The sequence below is a fragment of the Nothoprocta perdicaria genome, unplaced genomic scaffold, assembly GCF_003342845.1.
Source record: "Nothoprocta perdicaria isolate Ctin4 unplaced genomic scaffold, notPer1 scaffold_137, whole genome shotgun sequence".
In the NCBI taxonomy this organism is placed as follows: Eukaryota; Metazoa; Chordata; class Aves; order Tinamiformes; family Tinamidae; genus Nothoprocta; species Nothoprocta perdicaria.
Genome location: NW_020454505.1, coordinates 1,539,493 through 1,557,465, shown reverse-complemented (window position 1 = coordinate 1,557,465; position 17,973 = coordinate 1,539,493). Strand labels below are relative to the sequence as shown.

General features: G+C 37.2%; 1 protein-coding gene across 5 annotated transcripts in view; it reads left to right on the top strand.

Annotated features, from left to right (window-relative positions):
- Window positions 1-17,973, top strand: part of NBEA (neurobeachin) — a 462,643-nt gene that overhangs the window by 168,547 nt on the left and 276,123 nt on the right. For 4 of the 5 annotated variants that reach the window (XM_026033944.1, XM_026033943.1, XM_026033942.1 and 1 more), the window contains exons 28-31: window positions 880-987; window positions 2,602-2,770; window positions 4,148-4,243; window positions 16,702-17,140. In XM_026033944.1, the coding sequence (XP_025889729.1) occupies window positions 880-987; window positions 2,602-2,770; window positions 4,148-4,243; window positions 16,702-17,140 (812 nt within the window). The remainder of the gene's footprint in view (window positions 1-879; window positions 988-2,601; window positions 2,771-4,147; window positions 4,244-16,701; window positions 17,141-17,973) is intronic. The other variant, XM_026033945.1, reaches the window with a different exon arrangement.

Here is a 17,973-nt window from a genome sequence, read left to right as displayed (position 1 = left end):
TGAACCCTTGTACCTTCAGTAGAACTTTACATATCTAGAGGAGATCAGTATTTTCGGTCTGATTTTAAAAATGAGACCTATTTAGCAAATTTAACAAGCACTTGCTGCTCAGGCTTGCCAATTTCATTACTTCATTCCTCATCTTCTTTAATTTCCTCAAACTTATTGACAGCTTTTTAAAATTGAGACTTTAAGCTAAAATCACAGCCTAATAATCACTTTTCTTGCTCCTGCGTTTTTATTACTAACTGTAGTTTCTTCTCTAACACTTTTTTTTTCAGGTAGTAATAAACTCACTACATTGACAATATTTTTTCATTAAATCTCCTGAAAATTCGATATTGCTTCACTTTTCACATTTGATACAAAGCAAGTAAGGCGGAGGAGACTTTCAGAGGTTTTAGCATCATTTTTACTATATTGCCATTTTATAAACCTTACTACTTTACCATAATTAGTCTGTAGTAATAATTCTTATAATAAAATGAAAAAGAGATGTTTTTGACAGTGTTTCTGCTCATAGTTCTCAAATTTAATACTCATTAGAAATACTTTATTGTACTGTAAAAACCATAATAACTATAAACAGAAATATTTTTTTTGCGTCCAAATTAGTTCTTTAACTTCTTGGAAGACAGAAAATTGTTCTGATATATTGGTAGGATGTAACAATTTGTAGCTATGTAGATATTATTAAGAAAATAGTTGGGAACATTGCGGACCCCTTGCATGCATATATTGGAAGTATTATTTTGGAAATAGCCTAGTAGTAAAAAAAGCATTTAAAATTGATAGGAAAGCTGTCAGATTAAGGTTTGAAAATACATGTTTTCAATTATGATATTTGGGGAAAAAAATCTCACAACTTTTTAATTATAGAATCCCCTTGAAAATGTCCCTGGCAATCTTTCTCCTATAAAGGATCCTGACAGACTGCTGCAGGATGTTGACATTAATCGTCTACGAGCAGTTGTTTTTCGTGACGTGGTGAGTAATATGTGCTGTAGTTCTTCTTTCTGCAAAATCAGTGCTTATATTTGAAAGAGGTTTGGAACCTACTAGAATTTTAAATATCTTCGTGTCACACCGTATATTATCTGGAAAGCCAACCACTCATGGCTTTGTAGCTCCTGGCCACTTTCTGTACTTTAAATTCATGTTGATAAACTGTTTGAGGTTGGTAGGTATAACTGTGTTTGACAGTCAGACTTCATTTTAACCAAATAATCATAGCCATAACAAATAGAGATTGAAAGTATAATACTAATAATTTCTCCTCTTGGTCCTACAAAAGTTGGAGGAGAAATTATTGTACCTATTGAGGAACTGCAGCAAAGTGGTTTTTAATGTCAATTTTTACTTCTGCTAAGTATAAATATGTAAGTATACAAATATATTTTTAAAAAATCAATAGTTGCTCAGGTTTGTCTGTGACTGTTTTTCTGATAAGGCCAGGCCACAATGTGTTTGTTCTTGAAAGCAGTACAATAGGAATTACTTTATGTGTGTGTATGTGTGTGCATATATCTATATATATACAAACATACACACACACAGAGTAGTTCCTACTGTAGTGCTTTATATGTATATGTATGTATATATGTAAATAGTGCTTTCAAGATTAGATTTTCTAACCTAAGTTGAAGTGAAATTAAGTGTAAAGTGAAGTTAGGAGTCACTTATGTCAGAAAAAAAGGACAATATGTGACAAAGAGAACTTATCTGTCAGGATGATCTGATCACAATGAAGTAGAGACTAATGAAAAGAGGATTCGTGATTCTTTTAAAGGGTTGCAATGACATGCAGTCAAATTAAACAGCACCCAGAGGAGCAAGTATTGGATTTATACTAGTGTGCTTGTGACAGTAAAAGGATGCAAAAACAGTATACAAGTAAATAGATAATGAAGGCTTATTTGTCACCCTGCTGGTTTTATATTATAATAAAAAAATACATTTCCACTGGATTACAGCAACTTAAACACATCTAAGCATAAGGAAAATAAATATTTGCCATAGAACAGCAGACTATATGGGATGGGAAGGAAATAAGATGGCAAAGTTGCTTTAATCTTGGTATTTACTTTACTTATACCAGACTCCTTGAAAAATAGGGTTGTTATCACAGATCCAGTCGAAGGAGAAGTCAATGTATATGTCAGCTGGGATTTACTGCTGGGGGAGAAATGATGGTCATGGCCCTCCTTCCTACTAGAACACATAAGCCCGCTCAGGTAGCCCGTGTTAGCTGAAACTGCCCCATAAGCCCAGTTTTCCGTCTAGGCACTACCCTGTAGCTTCCTGTGGCAGGAGCTTGGGGCTTTTCCTTGCTGGGGCAGCAAAAGTAGTTGTCTTCACTGCTGAGAAAGCTTGAATGTGTTCCCATAGAAGAGCAGAATCAGGCCCCTTCTCTGTGCCTTTACAGTGCCAGAGATGCCAGCAGTTGCCAAATTGCCTGTAGGAGTCAGTTCTTAACATGACTGCTTATCCCCCCAAAAAAATCTAAAAAAATATAGTATTGCACAGCTTCCTGAAAAACTTGTGTGAAAATGGTATGCCAGTGTCCTGTATCACAGGTCTGTTCCTTTCTCTCCCACACAGGACGACAGCAAACAGGCTCAGTTCCTGGCTTTGGCAGTAGTGTACTTCATTTCTGTTCTCATGGTCTCCAAATACCGGGACATACTAGAACCTCAACGGGAGACTGCAAGATCCGGAAGCCAGGCAGGTAGAAATATCAGACAAGAAATAAATTCACCAACAAGTACAGGTACATCTGTTTTCTTCAAATATATGTATATATTTATCTAGATATGTGGAAGTTTATGAGAACTGTAATTATTTGACTATGAAATATCTTCAATGAACAAAATATACTAACAGGCAGTAAGTTGGCACTATGTCACACTAAAATGATTTAATACAGACATACATTGATAGATGTTGAACAGTTTGTATATTTGCTTGTCGGATTTAACTAATGTTCATTTACTTTTTTTTTTTTGCTTTAATTTTTTATTTGTATGTGATTGAAAAGAAGCAGGGAGCTAGATGGAGTGAGAAATACAAGACAGTTGATGACACAAGTTCATAAATCTGTTATTTGTTAGTCTTTTACTTTATAGAATGTGAAGTGTATGAATAGCAAACACAGTTTTTTGCTCACGTGAACTCCTTTTGTCTGAATAAGGAGATTTGTTAAAGGGTAGTAGTGGAGGACTGTAGTTTCTTGAGGTCCTGCTGTGTTGGTGTCTGCATTTAAAAGCCTGTGGAAACGGTAGTATAATAAAAAGGAAGCATTTCTTTTGCTTTCCTTGACTGATTTGCTTGTGATTTTACTATTATTTACTAATATTTATTGAAAATGTTGTTTAGCCTGACAGAGAGGTAGACTATTAGATGAAGAACTTGTCATAAATTAGGGATCCAATTTCTTCCCCAGTTTGTTTCAAATAATTTATATTGGCAATTCCATAGATTTTTCAAGTCTCATTGGATTATTTATGACTTTACCTTCTGTGATAAAAGAGGTGGAAAACTGAAAACAGTAACTACATCTTTCCATGATGCTCTTCATTTACATTTTTCTTCTAATATTGAATTTGAATTAATTTCTTTCATTTATGGAGTTGCTAATTTTCATTTTTCACAGATAGTTTGTCTTCCAATTTGTGTCATATTTACACTTGCTCATTATTTTCTGATTCATCTTTGAATTTTAATTTGCTTCTAATGCATTATTTTCCAAGTCCAATGTGCTTATAGCCTTTCCATTTTAAATAAAGCTATATTAGCATAGTCAATTATGAGCAATCATAATTTGATGTGCCTTCCTGGTTATATATTATGATTCTACATTAGTAGACTGCAAGTTTCAGCGAACTGCAGCCATGACTGTCTTGTGTGTATATATTTCTGTGTCTTTTTTTCCCCTGTGAATGTTACTTTTGCAGTACCCAGCTAATAGGTATGCTGTTTCCTATCTCTTGATACAGAACTTGTTTTCTTCCGTTAGAAATGCATTTTTGTTGAGAATATCATATTTGCATGTTTCAATGAGATAGGACCAATGTCATGGATCCACAGTGGACCAGGCCACACATGATTTCTAGCTGGCTCACATTTGATTCCATGATTTTCTCCACAGTTGTGGTCATACCATCTATCCCTCACCCAAGTTTGAACCATGGATTCCTTGCCAAGTTAATTCCTGAGCAGAGCTTTGCCCACTCATTTTACAAAGGTAATATTAACATCATCTCCTAACCTGTTTGGGTGTTCTTATTTAATGTGATGTAACTCAAGAACTAACTGTGATGTAATTGTTGATAAATAAGTAGACGCCTCAGGTTACATGGAGATCAGACCTGATGATGCCCTTAAAATTTTAATTTCCTGCCTACATTTCTCTATAAAATCTCCTTCCCACTTCTTACTCCCATTTATTAAACTTTATTTACTACGAAATAAATAAAAAATAGAGTGAAGAGGAGGGAATGGATGTTGAAAGTTTTACGTGCTTTTGGTCTGGGGTTATTCTGCTACAATATCAGGTCCATAAAAATAAAATCAGGCCTATTTTAAAATATTACAACCAAATGAAGTATATAGTACTTTTGTACGCACCCTTTCCCCGTACCTTTTCCCATTTTCCCTTCCTTTCTTGCTTTTTTCTTGCCTCTTGATGGTATGTAAACCTTTTATATTGTATGTACTGTGAATTATTTTATGCCTGTCAGTTAATGTGCTGTGCTGTGCTTTTCTTAAAAGAAATCGCTTTTGTGACCAGAGAAGCTGTTACATGCTCTGAGCCTGCTTTTTGGTGTTTTTTGGTTGTTTGTTTTTTTTAACAAATGCTCTCTAAACTAAGGAATGTGTTTTTCAGATGTCATTATCTTAAAAAGAAAGTGGTAACTGAATGCAGCGTTAGCAAAGTTTGCATGCACCTTTCCCCATTTATCTGCCTATGCCCTGCTGGGGAGACAGGAACCTCATAGACATTAAAAAACTTAATCTGATGGAAACATTCTTTGTATCTTTTGAAAAATCTCCATGGGTAAAAATACTGATTAAATAAACAAATTAAAAAAAAAAAAAAGGGAGATTTAAAATTGCACCATCCTGTTCATAACAGAAATAGTGAAGTTCCTACTCTGTGAATTACTCAACTTACATTTATCGTATACTATCCTCAGAGTATTATATTAAACTTTTCATTAAATAAGCTTAAAATATCACTGTGTTAAGCTAGCATTTCTTAAATTTGTTTTGTTTGTGAGCGTTTGTGTGTGTGTATGTGTAAACTAGAAAATATTTTAAGCTCTACCAACTGGTAAGCAAGGACTTAATAGTTTCCCTTAACATAAAGCTTATTGTCCACCATCCAAAGCAAACAACTTCTTTGTGAGAGGGTATACATACTACTTTCTCTTTACAATATTAAATCATTAGATTGGGGATATTGGGCTCAATTCCTCTGCATTTATGAACATTTCAAAAGAGAGACTTTGGGGTAAAGTGTTAGTGAAATCCAAGAGCCAGTTGAGTGATGAAAAAGCTGTCTGGCCTGCAAAGCTTCTGACTCATCAGATTTCCTTGACTGACTGACACAGATCACAGAATCCTATAGAATCCTTAAGGTTGGAAGAGACCTCTATAGAGATCACTCAGTCCAACCCCTCTGCTCCAGCAGGGACACCCAGAGCACGGGGCACAGAGTGGCAGCCAGGCGGGTTTGGAAGATCTCCGGAGAAGGAGACTCCACAGCCTCCCTGGGCAGCCTGTTCCAGGGCTCTGTCACCCTCACAGGAAAGAAATTTTTCCTTAAGTTCCTGTGGAACTTTTGGTACCTCAGCTTGTGGCCGTTTCCTGTAGTCCTCTAGTCCACCACTGAAAAGAGGCCGCCCCCCTCCTCCTCACTGCCTCCCTTGAGGTATTTATACATGCTGATCAGGTCCCCCCTCAGCCTCCTCTTCTCCAGGCTGAACAGGCCCAGCTGTCTCAGCCTTGATAGGTTCTCCAACCTAATTGCAACATGGAAGTAGTAAGTATGAGGATTGCAAAAAAAAATGGCTTTGTCAGAAAGGGAGGATTATACTCAGTAGAGTAGTCCTGGAAGTTGAAAAACATTCCATACTGCTCTCACTATCTGCGTGGCTGTTTGTATTACAATATGACCAAAATCTTTGTAATAGTTTTCAACTTGTATCTGGAAATGATCGGTTGTGTGTTGTACATTCTGAAAATGTTCTCAATTTGTTTCTATTTTCCATTATAGTTATTAGTTTTGTGTTCCTCAGTGCAGCATTAAGTGTTCTGTAGTGTTTAGAACATCTTGTTTAAATTTAGAAATCTCATTTAAATGCAGAAATTGCATTTGTTGAGTAAGCATCTGCTATAGCTCTGCCTTCAGCCTGGTTTTATCATTGAAGTAACTTCACACTTTGGTGAATGCCAATGGAAACCTCAAAGACTTGTCCTGCAGCTCACAGGCATTTTCATCGACTCACAGAATCATTATGGTTGGAAAAGCCCTTTGGGGCCGTTGAGTCCAGCTGTAAGCACCTCATCACCACGTCTGCCAAACCATGACCCTCAGGTGCCTCCTCTACACGTTTTGTGAACGCTGCTGGGGAGGGTGACTCCAGCACTGCCCTGGGCAGCCTCTCCAATGCTTCACCACTCTTTCCATATATGAAACTTTCCTCATGTCCATCCTGAACCTCCCTGGCACATCTTTAGACCATTTCCTCTTGTCCTATCATGGTTATTTTGGAGCAGAGATCAACCTCCATCTCTCTATAACCTCCTTTCAGGTAGTTGTAGAGAGTGATAAGGTCTCCCTTGTTACCATTATGATCAAATACATTCCTGGATATATATTACCCCAAACATGATACAGCACATTTTTAAGTAACAATTTTAGATTTGTCATTCTGGAATAATGCAGCTGGTGAATTGTATAACCTTTTTGTTTTCATCAAAATGAGTATGTGTTTAGGTCTAGACCTTAGTAATCTGTTCCGTACAGAAGCGGTCATGATCTGAAGGACTTAAAAGGCAAGTGGCGGGTTGCTCCTGGTCAGTTCCTCAGCATTTCTCACTAAAGTGAATCCACTCATGTGGGTTGGATATATTACATGTCATTTAGAACTGCTTTCTGACATTGTCCATATTTGATGAAATTGTTCTGCCTCTGCTTATGATTAATTTACACTCCAGTAAAAACTATAGATTATACATTACTGGAGGTAAGAACCAGCAAGCTTCTGAATTTTAAGCATTATAATAAATGATTCTATATTTAAGAACTAGAAGTGAGACCTATTTCTTAAAGAGCTCTTATTGTTAGCAGCAGTATCTTTAGAGAGTATCCTGTGCAGTTTGTTATGTGTCCTTCTTCAAGGCACCCTCCTTCTGGGTTTCTTCTGTCTGATCTTTCCTGAATGTTTCATAATAACAAATATAAGCTGACTTGTAAGGACAACCATTCTGGAAAAAGGAATGACAAGTTTATATATGAAGAAAAGACTTGTCAATATGTTGCTGAATATATGTACATTGGTATTGCCATGATGAAAAGATGTGCAATATTCTGTTTTGGAGCCATGAGGGAAAAAAAAAAAAGGCTGTCTGAATTTTAAGTAGAAATAAATTGACAAGTTTGGAGTATTACAGTCTCTGTCTATATATAGCATATGTAACAAGTAGAGTTATTTGCTGGGAAAAGCAAAAGACAGTTTATGAATTTCAGGTGATAGTACATTAAAAATATAGCAGATAGTCCTGGATTCCAGCTTTTGCCAGGTTGCTTTTCTTGCAGCAATCCTTAAATTTCATTCCAATTATTGAGGTTATCTCAGGTAAATCAAGGTCTCTGTAGTGAAGCTGTGTCTGAGCTAATCGTCTTAGGCTCTCTTTATAATTGGTGGAGAGAATTTAGGGCACTTTTGGTTGTGATTCATCTGATCTATTTCAAATGTTGGCTAAAAACGCTCCTAGAATTCCTTAACCTTTACTCTTACTGCTTTGGGACTACATCAAGACCTGTGGGAGACAGACAAGCTCCTTCTGTTTTATCTTGCAAGCAAACAGATGAGATTAATTTTAGAGGGCATTATAACTCTAAATATAATGTCTTCTTGGGTGATTGCTATAATAAATGTAACATATTTTCTTAGAATTGGTATGAAAATACCTGCACCATGTCTGGCAGGTTGGGAAGTCAAGAGTGAAACACTTAGGGCTGCCCTTTCTCCTAGAGGGTGGATGGTAATCAGTGCATCTTCTGAGAGAGAGCATTGAATCATTTGAATGCCACATAGCTTTTCCTCTTGATAGCAGCTCATCTGCCCGAATATATAAAATTAAGTCAGGTCTTTAAAGCAGGCATGCAAATTTGTGCCTTTAGTTAAAGGGGTCAGGATTTCTAAGAGGAGTTTTCTCACTTATGGTTATTATTGCAGCTATCCTTGGTTACCATGACTGTTGGTTTCTTCTAACAGTGTGGTTTTGACTAGAAATAGTGCTTTCACATCTCCATCAGTGGCAAAGTGAGAATAATCTTTTTTACTCTTTCACTGGCACCCGGTTAATTGCTGGGAACATAATTAATGTCAAACAAATAATGAAAAGATTTTTATCAGCTGAAGAGTTAGCATTATCACTTAACATTAAGGAGTTTTTGGAAAAGCATTGTATAAATGTACTTTATATCATATTCTGCAAAGTAGATGACTTTTTATCAAGAATGTCATCTCTCTTTTATCAAAAATTCATCTCTCGGTACCAATGTCTGTATTTTTCTCAAAGCACTGTAAACAAAGTGGTGTCATAAAGGTACCCGCTGTGCTTGGGCTGAAAGCTATTGATTTTTTTTCTTGATGGACCTAACTCTATTAAAATCCTACAAAAATAGCCTCTTCTTGAAAGAACAGTAAAGCATCAAAGTATTCTGGTCTCACAGATATATAATCTTCTGGGTGGTGTATATTGTTACACTATTACAGTATTAATACTATAGTATGGATATTTTACCTGTTTTTAAAATATTTTGTCTGATGTAGGAGTCTTAACTATGCAAAATGGGTTAGAGAATTCATTTACACCGATTCTCAAAATATGCTTTACCTCCACAAAGTCCTTACAAAATTCCTAACTCTGTCTTCATCAGAATCTAGTTGTACATATGATCTCCAGAAACTGAATTATTATACAAAATGTGGATGGTAGTCAAAGAATTGTAAAAATCGAACTGTACTGTATTTCTGTGTGTTGGTCAAAATCATTATATGGCTTTCCTGATGAAATATATATTACTGCTGCCAACTGCCTGTCAGAGGACATGCATGTGGGAGTTTTGAAGTGTAATAAATACATTTCAGTTCGATAATTACTGTCCTTTCAAATCTATTGAGGACATGAGAAGATAAGTTTGCACATAAAATTTTTACTGATCCGCTATTGCATATCTCTAAAGCAGTTATAATAAATTCTGTTTTGTAAAGCACCATTAGCAATTACTGTTTACAAATTATAGATGTTCTAAAAATTCGATTTTACAAAGATATACCTTGTATAAAACAGTAAGTAAGTGTCCAGCCAGGAAAAATAGCTGATGATCACAGAATAACAGAATCACAGAATGGCTGATGTTGGAAGGGACCTCTAGAGATCACCTAGTCCAATCTTCCTGCTCCAGCAGGGACACCCAGAGCACGGGGCACAGGGTGGCAGCCAGGTGGGTTTGGAAGATCTCCAGAGAAGGAGACTCCACAGCCTCCCTGGGCAGCCTGTCCCAGGGCTCTGTCACCCTCACAGGAAAGAAGTTGATCATTTTGTCCTCTGTCATGCAGGCTCTTCAGGACTCCCCAACCTTCCTTCCTAAACTCCAAACTTCTCCCACTCCATTTCCAGCCCATGGCAGAACCTCTGTGTGTTCCCTGTTCCAGCACTGCGTCTTTCCACCTGACAAATCCATGCTGCTACAGGGAATCTCCCAACCCTGCCTTAAGCCAGTAGGAGCCCAGGCTCGAGATCTGCATCCTGGCTCTTGCCAACCTCCCGCCAGCCTTTCGTGTGTGCCCCTGTGCCCGCGGCTCCTGCGCTGCCTGCCGCTCTGCACGGAGGCCCCGTCCTGCCCTGTCGCGGCCAACGCAGCCCCCTGAGTCTGCGCCTCTGCTTTGGAATATCCAAAACCTGGAGAAGTAGCTTGTCCAAACAGCAGATAAGCACAGACTGCCTTGATCAACCATCTTTTCAGGTGGAAGCCTGGCAGTGCGAGTTTTGCAACGCGAAGCCAGGCTTTTCTTCCTCTTGTTTCACCAAACAAGTTCACAAGGGACCTTTTTAAAAGAACTAGTTGTGGCAGCAGATGAATCCTACAGAATAAAAACCTGTGTTACTAAAATAGCAGTGTCTCAGAAATGACAGAGCTCCATGAACTCTGATCTGGATTAGTCTGGCTATGTATAACCCTTAATATATATATTAATGTCTTAAATCTCTTACATAAAGCATCACCCTGGCTAGTCTGTCAGTGACTGCAAGATGAGCACGGGTTGTGTTGTGTTGTTGAGCCATAGGCAGGGTCACTAAACAGAGAATTTCTCCTGCAGCCCGATCCAGGTTTCACATGCGAAGGGAAGCGCTACTAGAAGGAAAGCTGCAGAGCAGCTTGACGTGTCCCTGATTCTGTCCGTGTCTTGTCACACTTGTGCTTCAGTCTCTGAGCACATTTCCATTCCAATTTCTTTTTGTTTTATTCCTTTCAGTGTAATTTTCAATCAACCTCTTATTCCTGTTTCATTGCACTCCTCTTTATTTTCTCATTTCAATGTGGTGTTGCTGCTTAACATATACAAAACCAGTAGATAGAAGTTTCTAAGAAGGGTTTTTTTTTTTTTCACTATCTCTTTATAGCCTGAAGCTCAGGAATTGATTAGTTTGACTCTGCCACCTATAAAGGAAGCTGTAATATCACTGCCTTGTTGCTGCAAATGCTTTTTTAGTCTGGGGTGTATGCATCCCTCAAAGTTTTCTAGAATACTACAAAGGAGTCTATGAAAAGCAGCTAATAAGGTTGTTAACCTTATTATGTGTGGCTTAAAATGGCTACACAGAAATTATTGTCTATTTATAAATTTTCCACTGCACATAAAGACTGAAAGTTGTCAGCACCTCCTCTGTCAAGACTGACCAAAACTTTCCATTATCAGAATCTGCTCTGTTGTTCGCAGTAAAAATTTGACCAGGAAGACCAGGATGGCCCAGCTTTCACATAAATTTCTTCATAGAATGAAAATTTTTATGCTCAACCATATTTTAAGCAATGAAAAGAAATATTTTTTACTTTTTCAAATTTTAATCTTTGTTTTCTATTAAGTGATTTTAATCTATTAAAAAAAAAGAAAAATTCCTCTCATGTACACACAATTTCTCAAAAAAAATGTTGTTTAGGTAAACAGAGATTAAAAGATTACTTTGTGTCATGATTTTTTTTTTTTTTTTTTGATAGCAAAATTGTGTGTATTTACCACAGCCATTTATTTAGGTCATAAAAAATCTATATTTTTAGTACTTTAATTTGAAGTATTTAGAAGTACTGTGAGAACTACTTAGGTAACTCGCTATGTTTGAAATTGCAACACACTTCATAAATCACAGGAAAACAAGATATTTTAGGGAAGGAGTGTGACAGATGAGGTGACCAGATATACAATATGTCATTTAGTTAAGTCCATATTTTTCCCGTAATGTAGTAGATGAGCTCATTAGTTACAATGAAAAACAGTAAGAAAGAGGCATCTGGCTTCCAACTGCCTGTTCCTGACAGGGTTAAGATCACTAAGTCTCGTGATGTTTTTGCTTTCTCTGCTGACATGGCCCTAGTGCTGCAAAAAAACTGATGGGGTTGCCTGAAGATTTACAGGCTCACTGTCAAAATATTGTAACATAGGCAGATGTGATCAGTTAGGTTGTTGCTGCTGTTCATCTTTAAATTAAGCTGTATTTAGGTGTTCCTGAGTATTCAGGACTTTCCTAAACACTTAACTGGGTTGGGATGTTCCCGAAATACTTCTAGGAGGCAGCAGTCAGGACTGGCACGCTCTTCCTAGCTTCTGAAGTCAGTGGGAATGGCTATGAGACAGCAGCAATGCAGTGCACCCAAACGCACGGATAATGCAGTGTTCAAACAGGACTGGTCTCTTACTTTGGCCCTTGTTCGGGAACAATATATGATTCATAATTTTTTATTTACCTAAAAAAAAACTGTAAATTTTTTGTAATGTAATTGTAAAATTACAATTTATAATTCACCTAAAGTAATGATGATGATGATAATTCAGATGCTGAAGGTTTGATAATGTGGCTTTTCAGATTTCATTCACAAAGAATGTTTTTCTAGTGTTTTCATTTGAGAGGAAGAAATGTAATCAGTTTTATCTGTTCGGAATTCATTTTCCTTTGATTTGCGAAAAGTAGCTTTGATAGCTAAACCCGTATCTATTTGGCTATCTATTTTGAAAAATGAGACATAACACATGGAAAGTAGGTAGCTTATAGAGAATGCAATTCAAAATGATAAATAAGACTAAACTCAATTGCTTTCGTGCGTTGGCTTCTCGTAGTTTCTGGAGGGGCAATAAGAAAAGCAACGATCTGTGGAACTCAAGCATCTTTGCATGTACAAGAACTTTTATTGATCTTTGAATTCCAGAATAATTTTAATTAGTGTTGCATATGAGCATGTCATATCTAAATTTATATCCACAAATAGATTACATTTAATCCTGAGATGAAACATAAATAATCTTCCCTAATAAATAGTGCAGCTTTATTTTTGACTGTTTTTTTAATGTTGTCTTACCGTGATATTAGTTGTATGCATATTTTTAAGAAACATTTTTATTATTTTATTTTTTTCATATGCATGTAGAATTGACATATTGTAATTGTAGGCATCTAATTAGAAATAGTTTATTTCTATATCCAGTAAAAAATTAATTTTCCTTTAATTTTTAACTTCAAACAGTGCAATCCACTTGACTATTTTATTCTCCTTTGGGAGCTAAGGAACACAAGGGACCTGCTGTGTAAATAAGTTCAGTCCCTTATAGTGGAGGCAGAACATCATATAAGGAAATCTGTTTTCAAACTCTTGATATTAGTTATGTTTTCTGAACTTGCAGTACTGAATGGAGAGCTATTCCAGAACCTTAGTTCCATGTTGATGGCGCTCTCACTTCCCAAACTAAATTTCTCCCTTTATACTCAGTTTCTCTTATTCCATTTAACTTAAATCCTTTTTCTTTTTTTTTTTTTTTTTTTGTTTTTTTCAGAGTTTGCCTCAGGAAAATAAATTGAAAATCCATTGTTTTCCTTCTCAATATTAAGTTTGCCTAAATAAGCCAAACTTTTTTTTTTTCTGCCAGAATAGGACACTCTTGATCATCATAGTGACACTTCATCTTCCTCAGTTCTAACTACACATACAGTATTTGAAAACAGAACCTACCAAAGCCTTCACTAATACTGTCAATATATGCTGTGTTGACGGGACTGTACCTTAGGAAAGCTTGCACTCACATTTACATTCTCCCTGGCAGAGTTGTTTTGGTAGCTGAATAGATGCCCATTAATTTGTGTCTTATTGATCCTGATCGGTCATTTAAGTTCACACATTCCAATTATAGTGGAATATGTTAGTCACTGAATGCACTAAATAAATAACTTTGCACTATTAAATGTAATTCAAAGTTCTATCAAAATTCCTTCATATACTCATTCTTCTGTGCATGACTTGTACCTCCTAGCTAGGAATCAGTATATTTTCCCCAGAATGTTTCTGCCTTTTTTTTTTCTGAAATCCTCATAAAAGTTTTAAGCTGGATAACTCCCATGATAATGTCCCGAAATCTTTTTTTTTTTTTGAAACATTTTGATTGCTTTTTCTTGGCAAGTTTGTTTTCCACCTTCTACTAATGTTCTATTTTTCCAGATTGCATTAATATCTTCTGTGGGGTTGTACTTTATTGAAGTTAATGACAGTGGTCACGTTTTCTTTGACCAATAAACATTAAGAAAGATTTTGATTTTTTAGTAAACTCATCTTGTAGACAGTCTTTTTTCTCTCCATTACTATTATTTATTTGAAAATAAATTCTAAAATCTTGCTCAGTGGTAAAGTCCTGTAAGTGGCCAGATCACTTCCCCCGGCCTGGTGCTGTGTCCAGCCAAACGTTCCTGACTCAACTTCCCAGCCTGGCAGACGGACGCGTTACCAGACCCGCGATCCCATCGGCTGCGTCCTTAAAAACTGACTCCAAATCCATTTGTTCCTATGCTTTTAGTACATTAAAATTGATATTCAGGTCTTTTTAAGGTGCTTTTATTTCCATAACCTCATTTCCATTATCCTTAATATCTTTAGTTCTGTGTTCAGTAATGTTGACCTTAATGAAAACTGAGCGTAGATGTCCATATACTGGTTTGTCCATTTAGGTTATGAACTACTGTATCTTTACCATATGCTAGACCGTCTTGTTCTTTCAACGTCGTCTTTCCATTTATATCATAATATTTTTTTTTTATTCTTGCTATTTTAATTACCGTACATGACAGTCTCGACCTTCACTTGAATTTCAGCAATTCTTGTGTGCTGCCTACATTTGGACTTTACCATTGCTTTCTTTGCTGATCATTCTGTTTTTTCTTCATGGCAGGCTGTTTTTAGGATCGAATTAGAAGTTTGCTCAATTTCTTTTCTAGCTGTGCTTAAAAAAAAAGTAGTAGTAGTGGTGATCACTGAAAAAAAATCTGTTTCTGAGATTTTGTGGTGATCACTGAAAAAAAAACTATTTCTGAGATTTTGTAATCTCAGGGAGTCTTTTCCTCAGGAAACAGAGTTCATCTGATTCCCCGCAGCTACAACGTTAATTTATGTGTTATGTTTTAACCAGGAAGAATCGAGTTATCACTCATGTTTTCAAACTATTTCCGTGTTAATAATGTTGCCTAGTCCCAAAGGGACCCCGAGCTGCGTGAGGATGGGGTTGAAAGAACCAGTAAAACAGAAGATTCTATAGGATCATTTTGTGGATCTCGTTGCTTTTGCAGTGTCCTTCTGTGCCAAGCAGAGATGGCACTAGGTAGATAGGAATTTTTTTACTTCTTGAGCTGACAGGTGCTGACTGCATATTATGCAGCTCCTAAATCTATTTTCTACTTCTCAGTTCACAAAATAGGGCTGATAACTGTTTGGTAAAATGCATTTTAAGGTAACTGGGAGAAAACGACGAAGGAAGTGGCTTCAGCATTTGCTGACAGCTGTTAAAAGAAGAAAACTCATCTTTATGATAGGTTATGATACAGATTCTGCTCAGTATTTTTAAGGCCTCTTTGGTTTTATCCTTCCCTCTGTCCATTAGTGCTGCTTGGTATGAACGCTTTTACAGTACCTCTAGGTCAAACAGATAGAGGCACAGAGTCATGTACATGTGGGAAATGTGTAAATATCTTACAGGTGATTGCTGTTAGAGTAGCTGATAAGTTATATTACTGTTATTAAAATTACATAGTTGGGGAATGTTTTGTTTGGAATAGTTAGCAGGACAGAACTTCATCTGAGTGTGTTCTAAAATATTTTCCAGAATATTTCAACTTACTGCTTTAACAGAATATTTCAAATAAATAAAAATATGGCCCTTGTTCATTCATAGACCAGCTAAGTGACAAGGGACTCAATGTAAATAAGTTAATTTGAAAAAAAAGTTTAAGTGTGGGCTTTTTAAAGTCTTTGCAAATAGCCACAGCCTGCTGCCCTGAAAAGTGTAGCCAAAAGCTTGAGGGTGTAAGTTATTCATTACTTTCCTTAAGCATGCTGAATAATATTAATTTAATGAAGTTATTTCATCTGTTTCCTGGGGCAGTTAATGAAGACACACTTTTCTTGCCCACAGGATGTTGATTGTTAGGGCCACTACAGTCTGGAAATGTTCCAAACTCCGTGCATTTCATTTGCCCTTCTCTATAAGCTGAGTGCTACAAGTTGTGTTTACTTAATTCTTAGCTTTTGCCAAAAGGCTTTGCAGGATTTTACCTTCTGTGGGGCAAGGGACAATTATCTGAAGAATGGACAATAATGGTCCTTTTTTTTTTTTTGATATTAGTAAATTTTCCAGATACTTACATTTGCATAAAAATGAACATAATATACATCTTCACTTATTTTTTCTGCAAACAAAAGATTTAGCAATTTCATTTTCTTTTGAGTGCAAGCTTAAGATTTGCTGACAGCATTAGCACTTTTAAACTTTATAAATTCCTAAAGCCTAAGAAATTGTGCCTTGTTTTCCCAGTAGCCTCACAGATCATCCAGATAAATCATCTATAGGCTGTAGTTGTTATTGTGTTGTTAGGCAGTGTTCTGCTATTGGATTACTGTGTAAATAGTGATCTGTAATTTTTAAATGCCACTGAACTGGCAAATGCGACTTTGCCTTACAAACTTCTGCATATACAAAATAGCTATTGAAACCAATGTGCAGTTTGTATGTAGAAGGAGCTTATAGGTGTAGCCTACTATATTGGTGGGCTTTCTGACATTTTATATTTCTGTCCTATAAAACCTTGTGGTTATAATTTATAAAGAAAAACATCTAATTAAATTATAAATATTGTTCATCATCTATTTCAATGCAGAGACACCAGCTGTATTTCCAGATAATATCAAAGAAAAAGAAACGCCAACGCCGGTGGAAGACATTCAGCTGGAGAGCTCTATTCCCCACACGGACTCTGGCATCGGAGAGGAGCAGGTGCCCAGCATTTTGAACGGCACGGACCTGGAGGCGAGCACGGGCCCTGATGCCATGAGCGAGCTGCTCTCCACTCTGTCCTCGGAGGTGAAGAAGTCGCAGGAGAGCCTAACCGAAAGCCCCAGCGAAATCCTGAAACCGGCATCCTCTATATCCAGTATCAGCCAGAGCAAAGGCATCAATGTCAAGGAAATACTGAAAAGCCTGGTGGCCGCCCCTGTTGACATTGCCGAGTGTGGTCCCGACCCCGTCCCCTACCCCGACCCTGCGCTGAAGAGGGAGGCGCAGGCGATTCTGCCCGTGCAGTTCCACTCGTTTGACAGGTGCGTACCTGCGTTCAGTCTTCTATCTGCATTTCATGCAGAAGTTTCAGAGGTTGCTTTAACATTAGTTTGTATTACATGCCATTAGTTTGTATTACAGCATAAGAAAATAAAATAAGCTGCATTACTTTTCTGTTTTCTCAAAACAGATTATCTAGGCAAAGTAAATTACCTTTTCTTTTTTCTCTCTCTCTATTAGCAGTGAATATATTTTCTTGTCATGTTAACCCACTGCTCAAGCTTTTATTCTGTTGATATTTTTCCTTTTCTTTGTCTTGGATGTAAACCCATAGGATTATTTACTTCCTCACTGGAGCAAGGATGATGGTAAACATTAGTTAAGGCAAAACCAGATCCATTTGTATCAATACTGTTGAGATATTTAATTTTTAATAGATGATCCTGTGGTCTGATTTGATAGAATGGTGTAGATCAGACTTATCAAATAGCTGTAGCAACCTGGGAGGAGAGTTGGCGGCGCGTGGCTGGCCTGAGCAGACCCGGGCGGATGAGCTGCCTGCCTGCAGCCGGGCACTCGTGCTTGAGCCGTGGCTGCCACAGCGAATTCACAGTGGTTTTGACCATTGAGAACCTTGCCTCTCTAATTGCTGTATTCTTGCAGTATCTGCTGTGGTAATGAAAACACTGCTGGTCGTTCAGGCAAATGCCTCTTTCCGCTTGTGACTTCAAAGGACCAACTGGAGCGCTGTGGTGGTCTGTGGAGGCAAAGGGGGGGCCCTTTTGTGGCTCTCCTTCTTCTCGTGCTTCGGGCTCTATAACTTTCCATGGGGGAGCTGGAATATAAAGATCGTGGGGGAAAAAACTTGCATAAT